Source organism: Plecotus auritus, assembly GCF_963455305.1.
Source record: "Plecotus auritus genome assembly, chromosome: 9".
NCBI classification, from domain to species: Eukaryota; Metazoa; Chordata; class Mammalia; order Chiroptera; family Vespertilionidae; genus Plecotus; species Plecotus auritus.
Window position 1 is genome coordinate 111,120,446 of NC_137783.1, and position 21,919 is coordinate 111,142,364.

At 39.1% G+C, this 21,919-nt stretch overlaps 1 protein-coding gene across 3 annotated transcripts in view; it reads left to right on the plus strand.

Moving 5' to 3' along the window:
- Positions 1-21,919, plus strand: part of FCHSD2 (FCH and double SH3 domains 2) — a 228,672-nt gene that overhangs the window by 152,392 nt on the left and 54,361 nt on the right. For all 3 annotated transcript variants that reach the window (XM_080688538.1, XM_080688539.1, XM_080688540.1), the window contains 2 exons: positions 9,565-9,687; positions 19,558-19,653. In XM_080688538.1, coding sequence (XP_080544664.1) covers positions 9,565-9,687; positions 19,558-19,653 — 219 coding nt within the window. The remainder of the gene's footprint in view (positions 1-9,564; positions 9,688-19,557; positions 19,654-21,919) is intronic.

Genomic DNA, 21,919 nt, shown 5'->3' on the forward strand with positions numbered 1-21,919 from the left:
TTTTTTTTGGGGGGGGGGGGGGCGCTTACTCATCCATTTTATTTATTTATTTTCTTTTAATTTAAATTCTTTATTGTTTAATGTATTACATAAGTCTCTTTTTTCCCCCATTGACCACTGCCCGGTCGGCCCCACCCCCCAGCCCATGCTGTCCCCCCATCTGTGTCCATTGGTTATGCTCATATGCATGCATACAAGTCCTTTGGTTGATCTCTTACCCCCTCACCCCCCGCCTTCCCTTATAGTTTGGACAGTCTGTCCGATGCTTCTATGATTCTGGTTCTCTTTTTGTTCATCAGCTTATGTTGTTCACTATATTCCACAAATGAGTGAGATCATGTGATATTTATCTTTCTCCGACTGGCTTATTTCGCTTAGCATAATGCTCTCCAGTTCCAGCCATGCTATTGCAAATGTTTTTTACAGCAGCATAGTATTCCATTGTGTAGATGTACCACAGTTTTTTAATCCACTCATCTGCTGATGGGCATTAGGCTGTTTCCAAATCATAGCTATTGTAAATTGTGCTGCTATGAACATACAGGTGCATATATCCTTTCTGATCAGTGTTTCTGTCTTGGGATATATTCCTAGAAGTGGTATAACTGGGTCAAATGGAAGTTCCATTTTTAATTTTTTAAGGAGACTCCATACTGTTTTCCACAGTGGCTGCACCAGTCTGCACTCCCACCAGCAGTGCAAGAGGGTTCCTTTTTCTCTGCATCCTCTCCAGCACTTGTTCGTTGATTTGTTGATAGCCATTCTGACAGGTGTGATATGGTACCTCATTGTTGTTTTGATTTGCATCTCTCAGGTGATTAGTGACTTTGAGCATGTTTTTATATGTCTCTTTGCCTTCTGTATGTCCTCTTTCGAAAAGTATCTATTTAGGTCCTTTGCCCATTTTTTGACTGGATTGTTTATCTTCCTTTTGTTAAGTTGTATGAGTACCCTGTAAATTGTGGTGATTAAACCCTTATTGGAGATAACATCAGCAAATATGTTCTCCCACGCAGTGGGCTTTCTTGTTGTTTTATTGATGGTTTCTTTTGCTGTGCAGAAGCTTTTTATTTTGATGTAGTCCCATTTGTTTATTTTCTCCTTAGTTTCCATTGCCCTAGGAGCTGTATCGGTAAAGATATTGCTACGACATATGTCTGATATTTTGCTGCCTGTGGCTTCTTCTAAAATTTTTATGGTTTCCTGTCTTACATTTAAGTCCTTTATCCATTTTGAGATTATTTTTGTGTATGGTGTAAGCTGGTGGAAAAGTTTGACTATGTTTTAAATGTACATTTGGATGAGTTACCTATCAGATTTTTCATAGTGAAGACCACCAAGGAGCGCATATAGCCAGATTAACTCATATTTGTATAAACCTTGAAAGAAAGCTTCTCCTGACATTTTTGAGCATACATGCTAATTCTAATGTATCATTGATTATGAAATTTATGGCTCTTGACACAGATCTCTATAGGAATTGAAGTTTGTGCACATCTGCTCATTTGAATTTGAATAAACATGTACACATATTCTTGTGCCTTGCTCATATAAATGCTGGGTGGGGCTTAGATGACTCTTCACCACGCATATCCTTGTCCACCTTGTAGTTATGACACTTTTATCATTTATTGTAAGCTTTAAGTACTTCTTACTTTACTTTATAATACATGTAACTTTTGAATTGTGTTTGTGATTTAGTTTTGAAATAAAAATTGTCTACCTTACGCTCTTAGCTTTTTTTAATTGAAGAGAACCAGCAATAATAGTAAGGCAAGCTATTGGATTATTATTCATTGCAGTTAATTATCTGTAAGAAATGATTTAGATAGTAGGGCTCATATAAGTTACAGTTATCATCCAAAACCTTTAGTAAGGAGTCTCTTAATTGCAAATAACAAAGTCTTGACTCAAAGTAGCTTGAGCAAAATGGGAATGTGTTGGCTCAGGTAAACAAATTACAAAAAGGACAAGGTAGTGCTTGTTCAGAAACCACCCAATCCAAAGACGCTCCCTGTCCCTCTCCAGTGACCCCATTCCCAGCTTCACTCTGCCAAATTGCTTATCACTGTGTTTTCTTATAAGTTAAAGTCTTTCCTACTTCACTGCTCATCACTGCGTTTTCTTATAAGTTGGTTTAAGTCTTTCCTACTTCCCTACTTGTTGGGAAGAATAGTCATTTTGTGGGAAGAATAGGCCATTTTGGACTCATCTTTCATCTACCATCCCAGGGATGGCCTAATTTAGGTTAAGTGCCCACCTCTGACCAGTAACAGTGTTCTATCTTGCATACCAGCATGGCCTGCAAGTTCACCCCTGTGGTCAAGAGAGCAGGATCTTTTGGTAGAAAGAGAGAGAAAGTGTGCAGAGACATATGTTTTATGTCTTGAGATTCCATATAAAAAGATGACACTACTAAAAATATTCAAAACTACTGCATGTACAAAGTTTGCGAGAATAGCTTCTTCTTTAGCTTCTATAAAACTTTACCAATGTTAATAACGTCAGTAGGCTTACTTTTCAGTCATGGGAGTCAAGTGTGAGCTTGTTCACTTTTTAAAAGACAAAGTGAATTCTGATTGCTATATTATTTGTTAAACAGAACAAATATTTATTAAGCACTACCAGTATGTCACACCCTACACTCAACACAGATGACACAACAGTAAACAGACAGACATGATCCCTCCCTTCATGGAATTTAGCGAACCAAAGGAGAGAAAATTGGCATCACCAGTGCAAGATTAATGCTGTGAATAGGAGTTATACAGCAAAAAGACAAAAGGGGTGCCCGGAATAGCTAATAATAGAGTGAAGATCTTCAGGAGAAAAGTTAGCTAAACCAAAAAGGAGAAGCTATAGAGTAGTCAAGAAAGAGAAGGTAGAGAGTAGTCAAAAAGAGAAAAAAACTGTGTGAAAATTCAGAGGCAAAGGTAATATTGGAGGAACTAAAGGATGTGCATTGTACAGAAAGTGTGATGGGAAGGAAAATGGGAACAATGAGTGAAGATGCTAAAGAGGTAAGGCAAGTCCAGATCATGAAATCGTGATTTTTTTTAAACTTTATCTTAAATGTAATGGGTAACCAGTGAGCATTGTTGAGCAGTCAAGTAAAATATGCACTTTAGAAACATCTTCCTATCCGCAATATAGAAATGGTTGGCAACAGGAGCTGGCTGCAGTAATCCAGATGAGATAGGATGGCAGGAGGGTAGTCGCTGTGGAGATGGAGGAGGGGTTGGATTTGATCAATATTTAGGAAATAGAATCAAGATTTAGCTGCTTTGGCTTAGTGGATAGAGCGTCAGCCTATGAACTGAAGGGTCCCAGGATCAATTCCGGTCAAGGGCACGTGCCCGGGTTTCAGGCTTGATCCCCAGTGGGGGATGTGCAGGAGGCAGCTGATCAGTGATTCTCTCTCATCATTGATGTTTCTATCTCTATCTCCCTTCTTCTCTGAAATCAATAAAAACATATATTTTAAAAATATGTAGTAATTAACTGGATGTCAGGGGGAAAGGCAGAGGGAAAAGTAAACCTTTAGTTCCAAGTGTCTGGGTAGGCGGTGAGTAGATAGTGGACACACTGAGCTAGGAACGCACACAAGAAGAGCAGTTGGAGAATAGAATGGTTCAGCCTCAGAGGCAGTTTAGTATCTTGGTGAGAAAGTCAGGAGGGAAATAGTGTCTGGTCAAAATCTAAGTCAGTCTGAATAATAACTCTTTTTTTTTTACCAAAGTAAAGCTGACCCAATTAAGATAAAATGAATTTTCTCATTCCCTTCTGTGCCTTCCCTCTTGTACAGTTATGGGCCTGATTTTGTAGCTCCCACTTCTCTCAGTTCAGTAATCATTTGTTATTTGTTGTAGGTTTCCTTGCTAAGGTTAAGAATAAAGGGAAGAGACAGTTGCTGTCTGCTCTCAAGGAGCTAATCATCTGTTGGGGAAATCGGATGTATATAAATGGTTCCAATATGCAATTTAGAAACATTCTCCTAGCTGCAGTATGGAAATGGGTCGGCAGGAGGTCCAACCGGAGATTGCTGTAGTAATCCAGATGAGACAGACACTGAGTACTGTGATAGCGATAAGTACTCTGTGATACTATGATGGAGGGGTTTATAAAAAGCATTTTCAAGCTCTCTTCTTTGATTCCCAATGTTTCATTCTATTTTGGGGGACTACTTCTTTTCTAATTATTGGCTTTTTAGCCAAAGTCCATGTAAATATTATGCAGTCTGCATTCTAATCACAAACCATGTTGAGATAGTACTACCTAGGATTGCTTTGAACTTCATCTCTAGGCACCACAACTGGTTCAAACAATTGCATTTAACTTGAGGCAGGAGGCTGAAGCCAGTCATAGGGTAATCATCCACTTCCTGTGCTTTGATCCAGCAGTTTCTTAATTTCCATACTTCCTGCATTAACTTTGTGCACACTAGCAATAATCCATATTGGCCAGAAGGGCCTCCAGCTAGCTTATTCTTACTGACCAGAAAAACTCACATTTTCAGATTAATGAATACTGCAACCCTGCAAATGTGATCATTGAAATTTAGGGAATTCTAGGTGTTGAATAGGATGAAAGAAACATTTTAAAATTAAGCTGTCTGTTGAAGAGCTTCCAGTCACTTGGCCCACCTAATGAAGTTGCATTAAGCCTTCCTCGGGTTACTGGTACATGATGACTAATGGTACATTTTCTCTTAACTGAAATGTGTTAGGTGTAGCTTGCCTGTGAGGTAACTCATTCAGGGCATATTTGTTGCTATATTAAGCTCTAGCATAAATCATTTATTCTGTAAATATTTTTTAGTATCTGCTATCTGCCAGGCACTGTGCCTGGGTAAGCCTTAATCCATAACTTGCAATAACTATGCATACATTATACACAAGGTTGTGGAATCACTATGGAGAAACTGGTTGAGTCAGTTTCGTAAAGCATTTGGAACATGGTACCAGTGGTCGGCAAACTCATTAGTCAACAGAGCCAAATATCAACAGTACAACGATTGAAATTTCTTTTGAGAGCCAAATTTTTTAAACTTAAACTATATAGGTAGGTACATTGTTATTAACTTAATTAGGGTACTCCTAAGCTGGCCTAAGAGCCACACTCAAGGGGCCAAAGAGCCGCATGTGGCTCGTGAGTCACAGTTTGCCGACCACGGTAAGCCATTAGTAAATGTGAGTTGCCTGTCTTAGCCATCATCATTACTATTAAGTGGGAGAGCAGAGGAGGAAAGGCATTCCAGTCAAGAGTAACTTAACTGGAAATATGAACGTAATGTCACTGTCCAAAATGGCTCGGTGTGATTGGGATGTAGAGTACATTTCAGAGATGGTGCTGAGAGATGGTGCTAATGAGGTAGTTTAGGACTAGATTTTAAATGGCCTTAGATATTAGATACAAATAAAGAATTTTGACTTTTCTAAATATACAGTGGGAGTTATTTAAAAAAATTTTTGTGGCCTCACTTTTTTCTTCCTACTCTAATATTCAGGTTTTCTTTTTACTTTCTTGTGGAAAATTTCCAACATACGCTGTAGTAAAAAGAGTTGTATAATGACCCCCATGTACTCATTACCCAGCTTTAATAATTACCAATATGTGGCTAATCCAGTAAAGATTTTAAGCAAGGCAAGAAGGGAGACTAACATTGTGCCATTTCCATTATCTTACTTAATCTTACAATATCGTGTACTGAGGTAAGTGAACGTTCTGGGATACTAACTCATATCCCACTTTTTCTGAACTCCAGTTCTTTCCCGGGGTGCATCATGCTGCCTCTGTAATTCTGAAGTAGAGCATGATTTCCCATTGAAAACAGCAGTTGATCTGCCTCCTTGCCCAGGATAGTAGACTTCTCTGCCTCCAGCCACTTTGCTTCTACTGTCACCAGGATCTAGGTCTATACAGACACTCAACTTAATCAGCCAAATGACTGACTAGTCCAGTGGTTCTCAAATTATGGTCTCTAGACCAGCAGCAAGTTGTTAGAAAATACAAATTATCAGGTGACACCCCCACTACTGAATCAGAAACCCTGGCAGTGGGAACTCATGATGCCCTATATTGCCATTTGCTATATTAGTATTTAATAAAATACTCTAGTGGTTTCCTGCAAACACAAGGTTATGACCACCTACCACGAGCATTTCTAAGGTAAAAGTATCAGAAGAAGTTATATGTTTCTTTTTTAGCAAATTCATGAAAAGCTTGTCCTAAGGCAAGAATTTTTATTCAGACTTAACACTGCGAGTCTCTCTGGGGATATTACATAACTACATGGAAAGGAATCATAAGGAGTTTGCACTGCCTATATTTAAAGTGCTTGATGGTGCCACCTAGTGGTTTAAGCACTATAGAATGTACATGCAGCGTTATTGCTCAGGGCTTCAGGGACAGAATTTGTATATTTTTTAAAAAATCAGTTTTATAGTAAAAGTTTAATGGAATAGCCAAACACAAGATATAGAAAGAATTTCTTTACTCCAAAACTTCCATTGAGGATTCTAGATATGCCACCAAGACACAAGTAACAAAATTAAAATAGCTAAATTAGACTTCATCAAAATAAAAAACTTTTGCATATTAGACACTATTGAGAAAGTGAAAAGATAGCTCACGAAATGGGAGACTATATTAGAAACTCATATCCTCCTATATAATAAAAGCCTAATATGCTAAGTGTCCGGTCGTCCAGTTGGCCATTCAACCAATCAAAACGTAATATGCTAATGATATGCTAAGGATGTTCAACTGCTCCCTATAACGTGCAGTGACCACCAGGGGGCAGACAGTCAACTGATCAACCAGTGACTATGACGTGCACTGACCCGCAGGAGTCAGACGCTCCAACTGGTATGTTAGCTTGCTGCTGGGGTCTGGCTGATCAGGACTGAGCAACACGGGGCGGACACGCCCTGGAGCCCTCCCGCGATCCCTCCCCGGCTAGCCAACCTCCCATGTCCCTCCCGCCCCGATTGTGCACCGTTGGGGTCCCTTGGCCTGGCCTGTGCCCTCTCACAATCTGGGACCCCTGGGGGGGGATGTCAGAGAGCTGGTTTTGGCCCTACGGCAGAACAACTGGTCGCTATGACATGCACTGACCACTAGGGGGCAGATGCTCAATGCAGGAGCTGCCCCCTGGTGGTCAGCGCGCTCCCAAAGGGGGAGTGCCACTCGGCCAGAAGCCAGGCTCATGGCTGGCGAGCGCAGCGGCAGTGGCAGAGACAGGGAGCGGGCCTAAGCCATCAGTTGGACATCCCCCAAGGGCTCCTGGACTGCGAGAGGGCACAGGCCAGCTGAAGGATTCCTCTCCTCCCGCCCCCCCCCATAGTGCATTAATTTCGTGCACTGGGCCTCTAGTATCTAATAAGATTCATGTGTCCAAATATATTAATAGTATTCAAATATTATAAAGAACTCTTACAACTCATCAACAAAAGACCAAATAACCCAATTTAAAAATGAGTAAAGGACTTGAATAGACATTTTTCCTAAGCTGATATGCCAATGGCCAGTAAACACATGAAAAGATATTAGTTATTAGAGAAATTCAGGTTAAAACCACAATGGATGGCATGAATAATTTTTAAAAATAAGTGTTGACAAGGATGTGGAGAAATTGGAACTTTTATACATTTCTGGTGGGGATGTAAAGTGTTACAGCCATGGTGGAAAACAGTTTGGCAATTCCTAAAATAGGCAGAATTACTATAGAACCCAGAAATTTCACTACTAGGTATATACCCAAGAAAATTGGAGCCCTAACCGGTTTGGCTCAGTGGATAGAGTGTCGGCCTGCGGACTGAAAGGTCCCAGGTTCGATTCTGGTCAAGGGCATGTACCTTGGTTGCGGGCACATCCCCAGTAGGGGATGTGCAGGAGGCAGCTGATCCATGTTTCTCTCATTGATGTTTCTAACTCTATCCCTCTCCCTTCCTCTCTGTAAAGAAATCAATTTTTTTAAAAAAGAAAATTGGAAACAGGTGTTCAAACAAAAACTTGTACACAAATGATCATAGCAGTATTATCCATAATAGTCAAAAAGTGGAAACAACCCAAATGTTCACCAACTAATGAATGAATAAATAAAATATGGGGCTCTATCTAATGGAATACTACTCAGCCATAAAAAGAAGTACATTGATGAACCTTTAGAACATTATGCTAAGTGACAGAGGCAGGCATAAAAGGCCACATATTATATGAAATGTTCAGAATAGGCAAATGAATAGAGAGAAGGAGTAGATTAGTGGTTGCCAGAGGCTAGGGGAAAGGACGAATGGGAGTGACCACTTAATGGGTATGGGATTTTTTTTCTGAGGAGTGGGGGTTGATGCAAATGTCTTGAAATTAAATAGTAGTAATGGTTAGACAATATTGTGAAGGTACTAAAAACCACTGAATTTAACTATTTGAAATAGTTTAAAGGGTGACTTTTATGGTATGTGGGTTTTACCTCAATTTTTAAGAAAACTTCCATTGATTGGCAAGATTTGATTATTGAATATTTTTCCCATAGTTGTTGCTATATGTATGTATTCTATTTGTTCTTTTTCTTTAACCTAAAATTATTTGATACATACTTTTTCATCTATATAGTTTCCATAGTTTTTATTTTGGTGGCTGTATGTATTTTAGTCATTATATATATCATAGCTTAATCATTTATCACATATTTGGTGGTTTTCTCTCCGTTTTTTAGTTTTAAAGAATCCTTTTCTATGCTTAAACAAATATAAACTCTTCATAGACATTACACTAATGTTTCTTTCCCAAAACAGGAATTGAATCACTTTTCTTTTTCTTTTTCTTTTTTACTATTTCAATTGTCTTCTCTCTGGCTGCTCTATAGTAAGAACATGCTAATTTATAATCCTGCCAATAATGGCTGAGGAAAAAAAGAGGAGATGAATGTTTATGAGTGTCTACTCTGTTTCAGGCACTGTGCCTGGATCCTTTCACATCCACTATTACTTTTTTTAAACGTATGTTTTTATTGATTTCAGAGGAAGGGAGCGGGGCGGGGAGAGAGAGAGAGAAACATCAGTGATGTGAGAGAATCATTGATTGGCTGCCTCCTGCACTCCCCCCACTGGGGATCAAGCCCGCAACCCAGGCATGTGCCCTGACCAGGAATCGAACAGTGACCTCCTGGTTCATAGGTCGATACTCAATCACTGAGCCATGTAGTCGGGCTCGTGTCCATAATTTCATTCAACTCCCACACCTCTTCCCACTAAAGTGGCAACAGAAGTTGACACAGCTAATGGCAGATGAGCAAAGGTCAGAACCCAAGCATTTTGTCTTCAAGTTTTATCCTCTTCCCACGGCTTTACTGATACTGGATTTTACCTTTTTAGTTTCTACTTGTTAGAGAGATTCAACGTTTTCCCAAATGATTGTTCACTTACATTTACTCTTACATAATAATCTGTATATTTTGTTCATTTACTATTAATAGATTTTAAACTAAACTTACCTTATAGACAGTAAGCATTATGTGTCAAAGCTTTATCATAATTTTTGTTTTTGTTTATTCCTGTTTTACAGGCTCTTGATGGAAATGTGTATGATCACCTGAAGGATTATTTAATAGCCTTCAGCCGGACTGAGCTAGAAGCATGTCAAGCTGTGCAGAACACATTCCAGTTTTTATTAGAAACCTCTAGCAAGGTAAGTTACCTTTAGTGCAATATGTGATGTTATCCATATTAGAATCTAAAATATTTTTACATACAAACTAAATGAAGGTACCAATGACATTTGAAGAATGCTTTAAAGACAAATTTCCTGGAAACAGTATTCCTTCTAATAAAGTTAGAGGGTATTTTGTTCTCCTTGAAGAGTTGACACAAAGGTCAAAAGGGGAAGTGATAATATGGTCTAGCTCAGTGGTCAACAAACTCATTAGTCAACAGAGCGGCAAACCGCGGCTCACGAGCCGCAGTTTGCCGACCACTGGTCTAGCTCAAGACATCAGTCCATTGCTATGTACATAGCTTTTGAGAAGAATGGTTTAAAAAGATTTATCTTGCCAAAACCGGTTTGGCTCATTGGATAGAGCGTCGGCCTGCGGACTGAAAGGTCCCGGGTTCGATTCCGGTCAAGGGCACATAACTTGGTTGCGGGCACATCCCCAGTAGGAGGTGTGCAGGAGGCAGCTGATCGATGTTTCTCTCTCATCGATGTTTCTAACTCTCTATCCCTCTCCTTTCCTCTCTGTAAAAAATCAATAAAATATATTTAAAAAATAAAAATAAAAATAAATAAAAATAAAAAGATTTATCTTCACTCAAATATTGAATGCACTCAATTCATTCATATGAGGAAACAAGGTCATGAGTCAGGTCAAGGTCAAAGAATAATAAAGGGACACTAAGGGTGAAAAGCATCTTATAATCAATAAAGGATGAATACTATAATATCCTGTTTTGTTTTTTCAAAATTAATCTTATATCTAAATGCTGTCATTCTTTATTATTTATTTTTAGAGAGAGAAGAGGGGAGAGAGAGAGAGAAACATTGATGTGAGAGAGAAGTATCAAACGCTAACCTCTGTGACTCAATTGGTTGGAGGCTCATCCCATATACCGAAAGGTAGAGGGTTCCATTCTGGGTCAGGGCATATACCCAGGTTGCAGGTTTGATCCTTGGTTGGGGCAGGGCAGCCAATTGATATTCTCTCTGTCTCTCTGCCTCTCTCTCTCTCTCTCTCTCTCTCTCTCTCTCTCTTTCTCTCTCTCTTTCTCTCTCTCTGTCTCCCCCCCTCCTAACCCCCACCCCCGCCGCCGGCCTTCCTTCCTTCCCCTCTCTAAAATCAGTTAAAAAATAAAATTTGCAGAGAGAGAAACATCGATCAGCCACCTTCCACACGCAACCCAGCTAAGGATTGAACCAGCAACCTGGGTATATGCTCTGACCAGAAATTGGACCGGGGAATACAGGACAACACTTCAACCAACTGAGCCACACCGGCCAGGGCACGGTCATTCTTTGATAATCTTTCCATTCAAAAGTATTGAGATCCCTCAACTTTGCTGGCATGTCACCTTGTGTACAGAGAAAATAAATGAAATTGCTTTGCTTTAGGATCTGACAGATTAAAATTTCTTGCAGAAGAGAAACTGTCCTTTGGAAGATAAATTGTTCCTGTGACTAGTAAATGTTTCCTTCTGATAAATTAAGTGCAGAGTAAATGTTTTCTAATTGAATGCATGCCTTTGTCAAAAGATACTCACTTTATAACTGCTATTTTAAGAGACAGATCAGCCATAGTTGGGTTGCTCCATTGGTTAGAGCATTACCTGATCCTCCAGTGTTGTGATTTCGATCTCTGGTCAGGACATATATAAGAATCAACCAGTGCATGCATAAATAGGTGGAACAACAAACTAATATTTCTCTTTTACTTTCTAAAATCAACAAATTTAAAAATTTTTTAATAAAAATAAATAAAAGAGCCAGTTCAGTTCTCTTTTTTAGAAAGGAGAGTGGGAATTGACTAATACTATAAGAAATTGTTTGGAAAGCAATCGGTATCCATCTCACGAGCTAATGTCCAAAGATAGGAAAGAAGAGGGCCAGATTCTTCTTCTTGAACACCTCCTTTTGTATTTAGTCTTGTTTTCCATGTACTATTGCTTTAATTCTGTTTTAAGAAAAACATTTAAAATGTTAAGTTGATAGGGAACTGTAAAGATTACTAGTCTATTGCTTTGAAATCCTGTCATATTTCTATTTTCCTTCCCCAGGACCCAATAAAAGATACAAAAGGACTGATATATAGAAAGAAGAATGGATGGATGGGTAGATAGTTATGTGAAAGCAAATGTAGAAAATGTTAATTGAAAAATCTAGGTAGTGGGTACATGGATGTTTTAGTACAATTCTTTTTATTTTAATGTGTGTATATTTGAAATTTTCCATAAGAAAACATTAGTAAAAAAATCTATTAAGACATCTTGGCTTTGTTCCTTTTTATGGAGTGGTTGATTTTGACTAGTGATCAAATTGTTTATATTTATTGGTACATTCAGGTTTTCTGTTTTTTCTTTTGTACATTTTGGTAACTTACACTTTCCTAGATAATTGTCCATTTTGTTTATCAAATTTGATGGCATAAATTTGTGTATAAACTTGTTTGCTTCTACAATTGTCTCCCTCTTTGTTTTTAATATTATTTGCATTCTCTCTTATTTTGATCAGTCTTAACAGTGTTTTGTTTTTTTTTAAATAAATCTTTATTCAGATTATTACAATTATTTCTCCTTTTTTCCCCCATAGCTCCCCTCCACCCCTTTCCCACCCCACCTTCTGCCCTTACCTCCCCCCCACTGTCCTCATCCAAAGGTGTATGATTTTTGTCCATTCTCTTCATGAACCCCCCATACCCCTTTCCCCCTGAGAATTATCAGTCCACTCCCTTTCTATGCCCCTGATTCTATTATATTCACCAGATTATTCTGCTCCTCAGGTTTTTAATTCACTTGATTTTTAGGTTCGCTTGTTGATAGATATGTATTTGTTGTTCATAATTTTTCTCTTTACTTTTTTCTTCTTCCTCTTCTTTAAGAATACCTTTCAGCATTTCATATAATACTGGTTTGGTGGTGATGAACTCCTTCAGCTTTTTCTTATCTGTGAAGCTCTTTATCTGCCCTTCAATTCTGAATGATAGCTTTGCTGGGTAGAGTAATCTTGGTTGTAGGTTCTTGCTATTCATCACATTGAAAATTTCTTGCCACTCCCGTCTGGCCTGCATAGTTTCTGTTGAGAAGTCAGCTGACAGTCGTATGGGTGCTCCCTTGTAGGTAATTAACTGTTTTTCTCTTGCTGCTTTTAATATTCTCTCTTTATCTTTTGCTCTTGGCATTTTAATTATGATGTGTCTTGGTGTGGTCCTCTTTGGATTCCTTTTGTTTGGGGTTCTGTGGGCTTCCTGGACTTGTAAGTCTATTTCTTTCACCAGGTGGGGGAAGTTTTCGGTCATTATTTCTTCAAATAGGTTTTCAGTATCTTGCTCTCTCTCTTCTTCTGGCACCCCCATAATTCTGATGTTGGTACGCTTGAAGTTGTCCCAGAGTCTTCTTACATTATCTTCAACTTTTTGGATTTTTTTTTTTGCTTTTTGCTTTTTCGGTTGAGTGTTTTTTGCTTCTTTGTATTTCACTTCTTTGACTTGATTCTTGTGTTCCTCTATTCTGTTTCTGGGTCTCTGCAGACCCACTGGGCCATATTGGAAACCTAGCACAAATATCTACCTTACCAACTCAGGGAATCAGTGAAAATGCGGGGTCAAAGAATCAGATCACAAACGAAAGAAATGGAGGAAAACAAACGATTGGATATAGAATTCAAAACCACCGTTATAAGACTTTTTAAGAATATCCTAGAAAAGGCCGATAAATATAACGAGACCCTCGAAGATATGAAAAAGGACCAACTAGAAATTAAACATACACTGAGTGTTGTTTTTTTTTAATTTTTTTCAAGGGCCAGCTTTTGTTTTGCTTCTCAGTGTTGTTTTCTGTGTCCTTAATTTCTGCCTCTATATTCATTAGCTCTTTCTACTTTATTAGAGTTTATGGTCTTATCCTTTTTAAGGCTTATTTTTATATTAGGGTCCTATATTTTCAGCCTTGTTTTTAAATAAATCCACATAAGGCTAAAAATTTTCTCTTTCTACTTTAATTGCATTCTATAATATATAGGGCTCTTTGGTTTTACTTTTTTTATATTTTATTTTTCAATTACAGTTTACATTCAATTTTGTATTAATTTGAGGTGTATAGCATAGTGGTTAGACAATCATACACTTTACAAAGTGTGTCCCCAATATTTCCAGTACCAGCTGGCATCATACTTAGTTACTACAATACTAGAGGCCCAGTGCACGAAATTCATGCACGGGGCAGGGGGTGTCCCCCCGCCCAGCCTGCACCCTCTTCAATCTGGGACCCCTCAAGGGATGTCCTACCAGGATTGGGCCTAAATGGGCAGTCGGACATCCCTCTCACAATCCAGGACTGCTGGCTACTAACTGCTTGCCTGCCTGCCTTCCTGATTGCCCCTAACCGCTTCTGCCTGCCAGCCTGATCACCCACTAACCACTCCCCTGCCAGCCTGATTGATGCTTAACTGCTCCCCTGCCAGCCCGATTGCCCCTAACTGCCCTTCCCTACCGGCCTGGTCACCCCTAACTGCCCTCCCCTGACAGCCTGGTCACCCCTAACTGCCCTCCCCTGCCGGCCTGGTCCCCCCCAACTGCCCTACCCTGCAGGCCTGGTCCCCCCCAACTGCCCTCCCCTGCTGACCCGGTCACCCCCATCTGCCCTCCCCTGCCAGCCTCATCACCCCTAACTGCCCTCCCCTGCTGGTCTGGTCCCCCCGCAACTGCTCTCCCCTGCAGGCCTGGTCCCCCCCAACTGCCCTCTCCTGCAGGCCTGGTCACCCCTAACTGCCCTCCCCTGCAGGCCTGGTCCCCCCCAACTACCCTCCCCTGCAGGCCTGGTCCCCCCCAACTGCCCTTCCCTGCCAGCCTGGTCACCCCTAACTGCCCTGTCCTGCAGGCTTGATCGCCCCACCTGCCCTCCCTTGCATGCCTGTGTCCCCCTCGCAGGCCTGCGTCGCCCCCAACTGCCCTTCCCTGCAGGCCTGAGTCCCCCCCAACCACCCTTTCCTGAAGGCCCAGTTGCCCCCAACTTCCCTCTTCTGCCAGTCTGGTCACCCCTAAATGCCCTCCCCTCCAGGCTTGATCGCCCCCAACTGCCCTCCCTTGCAGGCCTGGTCCCTCCCAACTGCCTTTCCCTGCTGGCCTGATCACCCACAACTGCCCTCCCCTGCAGGCCTGGCTGCCCCCGACTGCCCTCCCCTGCTGGCCATCTTGTGGTGGCCATCTTGTGTTCACATGGGGACAGCCATCTTTGACCACATGGGGGCAGCCATCTTGTGTGTTGGAGAGATGGTCAATTTGCATATTACTCTTTTATTAGATTGGATTATTAACTATATTCCTTATACTGTACTTTACATCCCCGTGACTTTTGTAACTACCAATTTGTACTTTTTTAGTCCATTTACTTTTTTTTTTTTACCAGCCCCCCAACCCTGTTGTGTGTTCTCTACCCCCACCCACATTTACCCAGGAGTTACTTAGAAGTGAATTTTTCCAGTTTCCATCCAGTGAGCATGTAGTGGGGTAACATTTTTTATTTCTAATTTTATTAGGAATTACATCTTATTTTTATTTTATTACATTTATACTAAATTTGTCTGAGAGAGTGTCCTCTGACCAAATTCATTAAAATCTCTTTTTTCAAGAATAAGTTAGGTTAGAAACACTACCTTAGTTTATAAAACAGGTAAATGTATAGTCTTAAAAAACAGCTAATAGTTTACATAGCACTTAACAGTCTTGTAGTTTTTAGCACATCCTCTGAAATTGGCATTATGGTGCTTATTTTATAAAGAGGAAAACAGACTCAGGAAGTTTATATGGCTTGCCTGAGGTCACACACTCACACACAGTATTTTTCCATGCTCTACTACTATCCTATTTGCTGTCTTTAGCTTATATTATTTTCATAGAAAATGAATTAAAAATATATAACCTGATTTGGACATAAAGAGATCAACTTTTATTTTCCTCTGCATTTGTTCATATGAGTATCTTGCTCCCCAAGGATAAGAAATAAATGAAATGCTCTTATATTTAGATTGAAAATGCTAGTAATAAAAATTTAATAAGAATGATGTAGCTAGGAGATATGCCCTTTTGTTCCATGTACTAGAAGAGCTCACACCTATTCCATGTACTTTTCTGTTACAAAGAGCTGTTATGCTGCTCTTGTACTTCTGAAAGCCACCAGTTCAGTGATTTGATAATCCAAAAAGAATTTTGAAACCCTTTAGATTATTATTCTGCATCATTATTCCTTTGGCGTTTGAGGAGGAAATCCACTTTTCCCCACATATCTAAACTAACTGTATATGTTCTGAAAGATATTTTGGGGTTATTTGTAGTGACACACTATACATGTAGTGGCACTCTATATCTTTCATCTCCGAGAGGGAAACAGCCCTAGGAGCTTGTGTTTAATTTTAATTATTTATGAAGCTTGCTTTTCTTCTTAATATTTTATGAAATGCTTTGTATATGTAACTGAAGCAGATGTTGTCATAGATATTTTCTCTAGTAACCTCTAAAGATAGTTCTGCTGGCCTTCCTAGTTTATGTGTGCTCGTTTTCTCTCTGCTTAAGGAAACTCCTTCAGGAAACTAATTAATAATGTAGCTCTTTTAACAATTCAGAAAATAACAATGTTATTCTATATTTCTTTTAAAGTTAAATTGTCTAATATTGCTATTCTTAGTATCTTGAAGACTCGCCAGAAAAATAAACCTAATAAAAGGAAGGGGAAAAACTACATGATCATTTCAAAAGACACAAGAATGCCCTAGCCAGTTTGCTAAGTGTTTAGAGAGAGCATCAGCCCTCTGACTGAAGGGGCAGGGCTCAGGTTCAATTTCGGTCAAGGGCACATACCTCGGTTGCAGGCTGGATCCCCAGCCTTGGTCGGGGGGTGTGTGGGAGGCAACCAACCCATGTGTCTCTCTCACATCAATGTTTCTCTCTGTGTGTCTCTCCTCTCTCTTCCACTCTCTCTAAAAAATCGACAGGAAAAATATCCTTAGGTGAGGATTAACAACAACAAAAAAAGAGGAATTTTGACAAAATTCAACACTCCTTTATGATTAAAAAGAAAAACACTCAGCAAATTAGGAGTAAAAGGGAACTTCCTTAATATGATAAAGGGCATTTAGGAAGAACCTACAGCCAATATCATATTCATTGGTGAAAGATAAAAAGCTTTCCTGCTAATATCAGGAACAAGACAAGGCATGCCCACTTTTACTATTGCTGTTCACCATCGTACTGGGGGTATTAGGGGACTTAGGCAAGAAAAATTAATAGAAGGCATCCAGATTGAAAAGGAAGAAGTCTACTGCCATACCATCCTGAACATGCCCAATCTGATCTGAAAAGGAAGAAGTAAAATTATCTGTTTGCAGGTGAAATGATTTATATAGAAAATCCTATAGAAGCCATAAAAAAAAGTATTAGAACTAATAAACGAATTCAGCAAAAGTTGCAGGTACAAGATCAAAACACAAAAATCAGTTGTGTTTCTATATGAACCAAATGAATGAACCAAAAGAAAATTAAGAAAACAATTTCAGCTATAATCATATCTGGAAAATAAAATACCTAGAAATAAATTTAACCAAGAGCGTGAAAGACTTGTACATTGCAAACTACCACATATTGCTGAAATTAATTAAAGAAGACCTAAATAAATAGAAATAATAAATGTTTATGGATTAGAAGATTTTATATCACTAACATTGTAATATTCTGCAAAGTGATCTACAGATTCAATAATACAATCCCTATCAAAATTCCAATGGCCTTTTTTGGGGGCAGTATTTCAAAACTCACTGCAAAGTTACGAATCAGGATAGTGTGGTACTGGCATAAGGATAGACATATAGACAATGAAATAGAATTGAGATTCCAGAAGTAAACCACAACATTTATGGCAGTTGATTTTTGACAAGGCTCCAAGGCCATGTGATGAAGAAAAAATAGCCTCTTCAACAAAGGTGCTGGGACAACAAAACAACCACATGCAAAAGAATTAAATCGAAAACCCACCTCCAGATACAAAAATGAATCAAAGTGGATCTGTGACCTAAAACTATAAAACTACAGAATAAAACATAGAGATAAATCTGTAGAACCTTGGATTTGGCATTGTGTTCTTAGATTTGACATCAAACCACGAACAAAAGAAAAAATAGATAATTGGACTTCATCAAATTAATAGCTTTTGTGCATTCAAGAAAGACAAATCAATTTAAAAATGGGCAAAGGACTTGAATAGACATTTCTCCAAAGAATATATACAAATGGACAGTAAGCAGATACTTGACATTATTAGTTTTTAGAAAAATGCAAATTAAAACCACAAGGAAATACCACTTCCCACCTATTAGGATGGCTTTAATAATTAAAACAAAAACACCAAATACACTCAGAAAATAACAATTACTGCCAATGGTGTGGAGAAATTAGAACCCTCTATGTTGTAGTAAATGTAAAATGGTGCAGTCACTGTAGAAAACAGTTTGGCAGTTCCTCAAAAGAGTGAAACAGTTACCATATGACTTGGAACTTCCACTTCAAGAAAATTGAAAACAAGTATTCAAACAAAAATTTGTACCTTAGTGTTCAATCTGCATTATTCATACTAGCCAATAAGTGGAAACAACCCAAATGCTCATCAACTGATGATTAGATAAATAAAATATGATATATCCATACAATGGAATATTATTGTGCATAAAAAGGAGTGAACTACTGATACATCATACAACATGCATCCCACAGAATGAAAAATTTAGCTATTATCCTATAAACAAAAGGCTAATATGCAAATCAACCAAATGGCAGAAGGAACGGTCGCTATGACGTGCACTGACCACCAGGGGGCAGATACTCAATGCAGGAGCTGCCCCCTAGTGATCAATGCGCTCCCATGGCGGGTGGGGGGGCCGCTCAGCCAAAAGCCAGGCTCATGGCTGGCAAGTGCAGCAGTGGTGGTGGGAGCCTCTTCCACCTCTGTGGCAGCACTGAGGATGTCTGACTGATGGACATCCCCTGAGGGCTCCCAGGCTGCAAGAGGGCACAAGCCTGGCTGAGGGATACCCCAAGCACACCAATTTTGTGCACCGGGCCTCTAGTCATATAATAAGATGCTGTTATGGGCTGAATTGTGTCCCCTTAAAATTCATATGTTGCAGTCCTAATGCCTATTACCTCAGAATATGACTGTATTTGGAGCTAGGGCCTTTAAGAGGTTGTTAAGGTAAAATGAGGTCATGTGAGTGGGCTCTAATCCAACATGACTGGAGATGATGTCCTTATAAGAGTAGATTAGGACATAAACAGGCAGAAAACGATGGCCATCTATAACAAGCAGAGAGGCCCTCAGTAGGAACCAACCCTGAAAACACTAGATCTTGGACTTGTAGCCTCCGAACTGTGAGGAAATAAATTTCTGTTGTTTAAGCCACCAGTGATACTTCATTATGGCAGCCCTAGCAGACTAATACAGATGCTTACCCTCATCATTAATCAAAGAAATGGAAATTAAAACCGCGAGATTTTATTTTATACCAATGAGATTGACAAAAGTAAAGATAGGCAGGTATTAGGTATTATTGTCTAGTCTCAATATCTGGGCTAGTTTCTAAACTAGTACTTTCCAAATTTAGATTCTTGGGAAAATAGGACAGTTAAGGAACAACTGTTACCTAAAATGGGAAGGAAAAAAAAAGTGTAATTATCATTTCTTTTTTACCATGTAGTGTTGGATTTCTTATATTTTGAAAACCCAGCAGAATAAATCTTAAACTTTAAAATGTAATTACTGGTCATTTTAACCTTATTAAAGACTTAAAGATATTTTATTTTCTCTATAGGTGGTACGGGACTATAATTTTCAGCTGTTTCTACAAGAGAATGCTGTTTTTCACAAACCCCAGCCCTTCCAGTTCCAGCCTTGTGACAGTGATACTGTAAGGAAATTCCAGATTTTCGTATCATTCATTTTTAAGCTATGTTCATGCTCAAATAACTGTTATCCTTGGAAAAGACAGACAGAAAAAGTTGAATATGTCTCATTAATTTTATAACAAACTGTGAGGATGCAGAGAAACTGTGACATTTCTTCTTTGTCAAATGTGACTAACACGCCTAGTACTATGCCAACAACTTTCTACTAAATTGGATTAAATTATAAGACAAGTTATTGCTGAAAATTGAACTTAGGGAAGAAGAAAAAATATTCAATAAAGGGTGGGGTTTTTTTTCAACTGAAATATAAATTATACTTTCTGTTCATGTAATTCTTCACATATATATCCTTTCATAGACTCCAGTGGTCAAATTTTAACCAGAATAGAAATAATAAATAGAATAATGAATATGTGCATGCAGATATTTTATTGATTTTGCACAAAATTATAGGCCCTTTGTAATGTCTTTCAGAATTCTTAGAATGTTAAGGTATTAACACAGATGCCAAATTGGCAATTTTTAAAAAGCTGACAATCATCCTTTTTTATTCTTGAGTTTAATCTATGAAAAATTCCATTTTTGAATTTTTAAAAAACCACTGAAAAGCTAATTTGATAACCAAAAATAAAAATTTAACTTCTACAAGGTGAGAAAGCACATACCCAGCAAATATTTATGTGCCAGCATCTCTAGCACATGATCTCAATGTCGGCAGGCCACAGCGCAAGTCAGATTACATCAGTTGGTAAACCTAGAATCAAACCAGGGGAGTTATATCAGAGTTGAATGGTATCCATTTAATAGAAACCATTGCTAGAGGTATCTTCATTACTTTTCTTTCTTTTTTTTTCCAAATATATTTTTATTGATTTCTGAGAGGAAGGAAGAGGGAGAGAGAGATAGAAATATCAATGATGAGAGAGAATCATTGATCCGTTGCCTCCTGCATGCCCCCTACTGGGGATCGATCCCACAACCCGGGCATGTGCCCTTGACCAGAGTTGAACCCGGGATCCTTCAGTCCGCAGGCCGATGCTCTATCCACTGAGCCAAATTGGCTAAGGCTTCATTACTTTTCTTACTAAAATTTAAGTAGCCCTGTTAGTGGCTGTATAAAAGAAATGTAGGGGAAAAAGCATTTTCCTTGCATTTATAGTAGTAGGTCTTGTTTTGGGGAGTGGCGGTGTTATTTTTATTGGTTGTATAGAGAGAGGAAGGAGAGGGAGAGAGAGAGAGAAACATCAATGAGAGAGAATGGTCAGTTGGCTGCCTCCGCATGTCCCCCACTGGGACCAAGCCCAAAATGAAACCCAGAATCTAACCGGAGACCTCTTGGTGCATGAGATGATGCTCAACCAACTGAGCCACACTGGATGGGCTGTTTTGTTTTTTTAGTCAATCAGCTTTTGCTTAATGATTCAGTAACATTGTTCTATAATTTGACTTCTTTGAAGCCTGGGAGGAATGAAGCAGAGCACTGGAAGATACAGAGTATGGACAAGTTTGCCAAGCTTGACTTAAACTTGTGACTAATTTGAGATTATTTTATCTTTGCTCATTTTCCTCAGAAAATCAGAATAACAGTGACACTCATCTCACTTGTCCTAACTGCAACACTAAATTCTTTTTTGTTTGTAGACACTTAGCTGTGTCCCCATTTGCCCTACAATTCTAACTGCTGTTTTTTGTCCTTGTGCAATCTTTACTGGGCAGAGGTTAAAAGCCTCCCAACTGGTGGATATTGAGCTCTCCCCTGTCAATGCTCCGGGAATGACCATAGCCGAGGTATATGGGGGTGTAGGTCATGGATAGGAGCAATGGGATGTGTGGGTTTGCGTGTTAATGAAGGGCGGGGCCTGCTCTTGGGATGAAAGTTATATATATAAGGAGCCACTGAATGCATAAGATGAGCTTTCCTTAGGGATTTCATTTCCTGTTTATAGTGAGAAGACTGAGCTTCTCATTTTCATCTTATTTGAAGCACCTTATTCCTCAACAGGGGTGCTGAAAAGAACCTTAGAGCTAATCTTGCCTTGATTAAAAGGGAAACAGAAGCCTAGAAAGGGAAAGAGACTTGTCCAGAGTCAGACAGTGAATTAGTGGCACATTACTGCCTTGATTGCAATTTTTATGTTCCTTCTGCATGCTACTGTTTTCTGAGAAGAAATGTGGAGCCCTTGGGGAGCAATTATTTTTTTCATAACGGAAAAAGACAAATGCCCATACTTTTATAAAAGTCATCCCAGATTGTCAGCCATTGAAGAA